The sequence below is a fragment of the Eumetopias jubatus genome, unplaced genomic scaffold (genome assembly GCF_037043125.1).
Source record: "Eumetopias jubatus isolate StellerSeaLion01/CBP00866 unplaced genomic scaffold, mEumJub1_p1.0 scaffold_14, whole genome shotgun sequence".
Lineage (NCBI taxonomy): Eukaryota > Metazoa > Chordata > Mammalia > Carnivora > Otariidae > Eumetopias > Eumetopias jubatus.
In genome coordinates, this window is record NW_028274820.1 from 73,665,669 (window position 1) to 73,670,668 (window position 5,000).

The 5,000-nt window shown below is 36.9% G+C and overlaps 1 protein-coding gene across 13 annotated transcripts in view; it reads left to right on the top strand.

Moving 5' to 3' along the window:
- Nucleotides 1–5,000, top strand: part of FOXP2 (forkhead box P2) — a 251,012-nt gene that overhangs the window by 184,252 nt on the left and 61,760 nt on the right. For 12 of the 13 annotated variants that reach the window (XM_028104907.2, XM_028104906.2, XM_088018663.1 and 9 more), the window contains one exon: nt 4,374–4,511. The exons of the other annotated variant lie outside the window; for it this stretch is intronic. In XM_028104907.2, the coding sequence (XP_027960708.1) occupies nt 4,374–4,511 (138 nt within the window). The remainder of the gene's footprint in view (nt 1–4,373; nt 4,512–5,000) is intronic. 13 annotated transcript variants of the gene reach the window in all.

Here is a 5,000-nt window from a genome sequence, read left to right on the forward strand (position 1 = left end):
CTTGAAAACTAGTTTTGCATTTATTATACACATAGTTAATCCTCCTTTTTTCCCCCTCTTAATGACCAGGGACTCGCGACCAGAACTTCCTTTGGCTTCAAATTTTAAGCAAAGAATGAAGGGATCTGTGAACCAATAGTTGGCAGACCCTGTTAACAAGGAAATAATGTTTTTTACCAAAAGTCTCACCTACAGGTTTTGACTGTTTTTTTTTCTAATTCATGTTTAGTGAAGAACAAATTGGACTGACATGCTAAGAACTGTTCCAATCACCTACATATACTTGGGATGTTTAAGTGGCGCGCTTAATATGCAAACCCAACATATTCAGAAATGTTCCAGTTGAACTAGACTGTTAAAAGATGGTGGGCTTTTTATGGCAAATATAAATTGGGGGCCATTTTCATAACCCTTTCAATAACTTTAGATTCATTTGAAGTGAGCCATGATCTTCTCTTAATAACTTTTTGACCCCTTCAATGAGGTACATTCAGAAGTTTAATAGAAGCACATTTGTAATTTTTTTTAATCTAAAGTCATCCTCTAACTGCTGTAGGATACTATCTAAATACTTTAAACTTTTTACCATTTTGACTCATTTCAGGACAGTTGCAGAAGTTTTCCTCTCTCTTTTCAGAATACATAGCTTTATGTCCATTTACCCATTACTTCTTAGCATACAGAGCAAACACATCAGGTTTATGCTTAATTCATCTAACGAGAAAGTAAATGAGGGCAAATGAAACCCTTACTGGGAGGGGCGCCTGGGTGGCTCAGTCATTAAGCGTCTGCCTTCGGCTCAGGTCATGATCCCAGGGTCCTGGGATCGAGCCCCACATCGGACTCCCTGCTCCATGGGAAGCCTGCTTCTCCCTCTCCCACTCCCCCTGCTTGTGTTCCCTCTCTTGCTATGTCTCTGTCAAATAAATAAATAAAATCTTTAAAAAAAAAAAAAAAGAAAGAAAGAAACCCTTACTGGGTGCATCGCCGTGGGGAATTTTGGATCGGTCAGTACAGTAGCACCAAGAGAGAAAAAGAAATCTCCCAACCAAAGTTGACTTCATTCCCTTTCTTCACTTTTGAAGATTTTAATTGATAGACTATAGTTTTCACTAGGATACCCATTCAGAACCAGCTATTTCTTCCATTTGGTGACTGCGTAATGTATCCCACCTTCTTAGGACCTACCAGACTTTTATTTGCCTTCTCACCAGAAAATAGCTTCTCTCACATATCTAAATTGTGGTCCCTCATTAGAATATTTGCATGAACAAAATGATATACCTAGTGGAAAATATTTTCTTAAGCTTAACGCTGGGCTTACTAAGGTTTATATGTTTCAGAAATTTCTCCATATATTTTCAAATAGATGCTGGTCTTACCTGTTTAAATACTGATAAAGTAGTATGATCTGCAAAAAAATTTCTTATGTACTCAGTTAATCTCTACCCATCTTTGTCAGGGAATTCTAACAGTAGTTTGGAATAGCAAAGAAATGTATTGAGAGTGTAACAAAAGTGATAAAGGAGGAGCAAAGGAAATGTGTCACAAAGTGAGTTGCTTAAAATGGAGAAGTTTTGCATTTTGAAAATTATCTAAACAAGGCAGTGGAGCTGCCTACATATAACATATAACTGATATTTGTTGCAGGAAAATCTAGTTTTCTATTTATTAAAATAATTTAAATGTTTTAGTAGCCTCAAACATTCCACTTGGGATGAGCTTATGTATGTGGATTTAGAGATGATAGTATTGGCTTCTTTGTAGTGTTAGAAATCCCTCAGAAGTGCATCTGTGTTTTCCTACATATAGAATTAATTTTGATTTGCATTTCTGTACATAGCTTTGGAGGTAGAGTGTTCAATTATGTGTGAGTTGGCTTGTCTTTCTACCTATCTTTGCACACATGTTTGTCAGTTTTAGATGACGGTGTTCTAGAAGGAAAGACAGAATCTGCTTAAAACTTGAAGAACACCACAAATATGTGATACATATGATTTGAGGAGGATGTGATGGTTATTTATGTCATAAAGTTTTCATTATAAGGGAAATACAAACCATTTTAAAAGTAAAAACTAACCTAACCATAGTAAAAGGGCTAATGGACTCAAAAATGCAAAGGTACAATTCTTGCTTAAATTCGCTTATACAGCAAATCAGTCACAGTTGCCACAAGCTATAGAGTCATATAATTTGTATAAGCTGAAATCTAGCTGTAAACTTGCAGTGTATTATGATAGGTGTCCATTCATAAAACTTCTTAAAAAGTACATTTGTTAGGATTCACGTATAACAAGTACTTGTAGATATAAAGATATAAAGGTAATTAAGTGAAAGCTCTCCATACGCTAAAAAGTAATTAGGGGCTTAGATGAGGGAAGTGTGGCAAGTTTTTATCACATGATAGACTTTACAGAAGGTATGTATCTGTGTGTATGTTTATCTCTGTGTATGTATTTGGCTGTCTATGTATATGTAATATCTGTCTGTCTTTCTGTGTATCTGGATTGGCAGCCTTTTTAAAGGTTAACATTTCTGTCTTACCTTGTCTCTTCATTTTAGTTTGATTCCCCATTATTTGGAGATAGTATGAGGTAAATAATTGGCGGAAGAAAAGGCATTTTTGTGACAGATTAATTTTAAAACTGCTTGTTCTAACCATTCTATTTGTTTATCAAGGCCCAAACAATTAAGCAAACTAACCACTCAATTTTTAAACAACTAAACACTTGGGCAATGCGTTGGGTCAATTTTATGGCACGCATTTCAGAATGCCTTTTATTATGATAAATTCAAATGCAGTCACCTATAGGTATGTCAGTATGTTCTAAAAAAAAAAAAAAATCCAGAAATACTTGTGAAAATCACTGAGTTTTTTTTTTTCCTGTCATAATGTGATTCTTCGTGTTATAAAACTAGATCTAATCAATCCACATTTTAAGATATCAGCATGGGATAGAAAAGACAAAGTTATTTCTAGTATTAATTATAAGTTTTGTTTGTTTGAGGCGGGGGAGATTTATCCACCCTGGATTTCCTTTATTTTGTTCTCTCCGCACTTCTTTTTCATTAGCAGTTTCTCCTTTCTTCATAACATGAAGTGCCAGAAAAGTTTTTAACTGTGTGAAAATGACTCTTAAAATAGTGAACCATGTCTACTAATCTTTTCCTGTTTTCCAAGACACAGTGTTGTCCCATGGATTTGTTCTTAAGCAGTATTTATATAAACACTTGCTTTTATTTACAGTAAAAGTGAATTGTTTTTTCTAGGAAAGAAAATGATTGCTTTTTCAAAGGTTGCAAACTTGGCAAGTTGACACGTTGTTTGATTACATGCTCGTTGGTATGAGCAGTGCCTTCAACATAGCACAGCTGTGGCCAGGCGAGCCTCTACCTCAGGCTCTCCTGCCTACAAGGTTTTCCTGCTCACCTCTCCTGCCATTCTCTTTTCTAGGACTTTTTTCCCCCGACTCTTTCTCACCCTGTATTTCTCTTGCCTCTCCTTTCTCCTCTCTTTTTTTCTCTCCCACCTTATTTGCTTTTCCTTTTGACTCTGTAATTCTCAGAACCTTGAAAGGAAAGAAAATTTTAAGTAAAATACTTTTTCTTTCAGTTTAATGAATAACCTTTGAAATAATCTTTCAATTTCCAGACTCCCTGGTATAAGTCTAGTTAGCCTGAAATAAGAAAATGTTTAAAGAAGAATACTTGACTTATGATTCCTTCTTTGAGAAGGCCTGTGTAGGTGGCTATTTTCTGGATATACATTTGTATATATATCCTATATGAGTTGCTACATGTACTCATGAAGTAATATGTATTACTATATGCATTTTTCTAGTACTTATATATTTTATATCTATCACTAAAATTTGAAGATAGGAATGATGTTTTATGCGTAAGTACTTTCTATATACATTCTCTTTACTAACTTTGATAACAGATACTTATATGCATATTTTTCTAATTGTTTAATCTTTATAGTTTATTTTAATCAGACCTTTAAACCATTTCAAAAGGCTTTATATTGATAGCACCGTGACACTGGCGAGATGATTGATGATCAAGTATTGAGAACACTGACATGTAGTTGTTTATTTTTAACTCTGCTAGTCAAAGCTCCCCCACCTTAGCATAATATGTAGGAGGTAAGGGACATAAAGGTAGAATCCAATGAAATCTGATGCCTCTGGAAGGCCAGTATCTAAGTACTGTGGTACTCTAATATTCTTACCAAATAGTTAAGTAATATGACAAATAGCATGTACAAGTTGGCCGTCATCATTTCTGAAGAATTTGTTAAGAGAGACCCTATAGCTGTGAAGTAGGTGAGCAGATGTTTGGTTATGACTGCCCCTTCTCTCTCTGTCCAGGTGCCTGTGTCGGTGGCCATGATGACGCCCCAGGTGATCACCCCTCAGCAAATGCAGCAGATTCTTCAGCAGCAAGTCCTGTCTCCTCAGCAGCTCCAAGCCCTTCTCCAGCAGCAGCAGGCTGTCATGCTGCAGCAGGTAATGTGGGTTACCTGCTTTGGTGCTCTAGCCTGGCGCAGAAGGCGTGCGCCTATGTCGGCAGCGCCAGGACCTATGTGACAGTCATTCTGCGCTCGAAGGGACCACTGATCAGCATGCCAGAACATACATGTAGCATTGTAAGTGCAGAACTATGTAAGAACATGTAGATCTTACATGTTCTTAGGCTTCTCCCGTTCATCAAGTCTAGAATGAGAGCCAAGAGGGGCGTAGCTTCAGCATGGGATAAATTAATACTGAAGTATCCGTAGGCTTACTACATTTGATTTGTGGACGTGCCAACAAAAAGGGCAAAGGACGTACAGATACTTCTGGCCTTTAAGCCTCCTCACTGCTTTGGTGCTGCGTGTGACTTTGAACTGGCCGTTTGGTCGCAGTGGGGAAAGTGCCACCCTCCATCTTCTTTCCGAGCTGTGTTCGGTGTTTAGGCACAGGAAATAGCTCCTTATTATAAAAATGAAGTTAGGC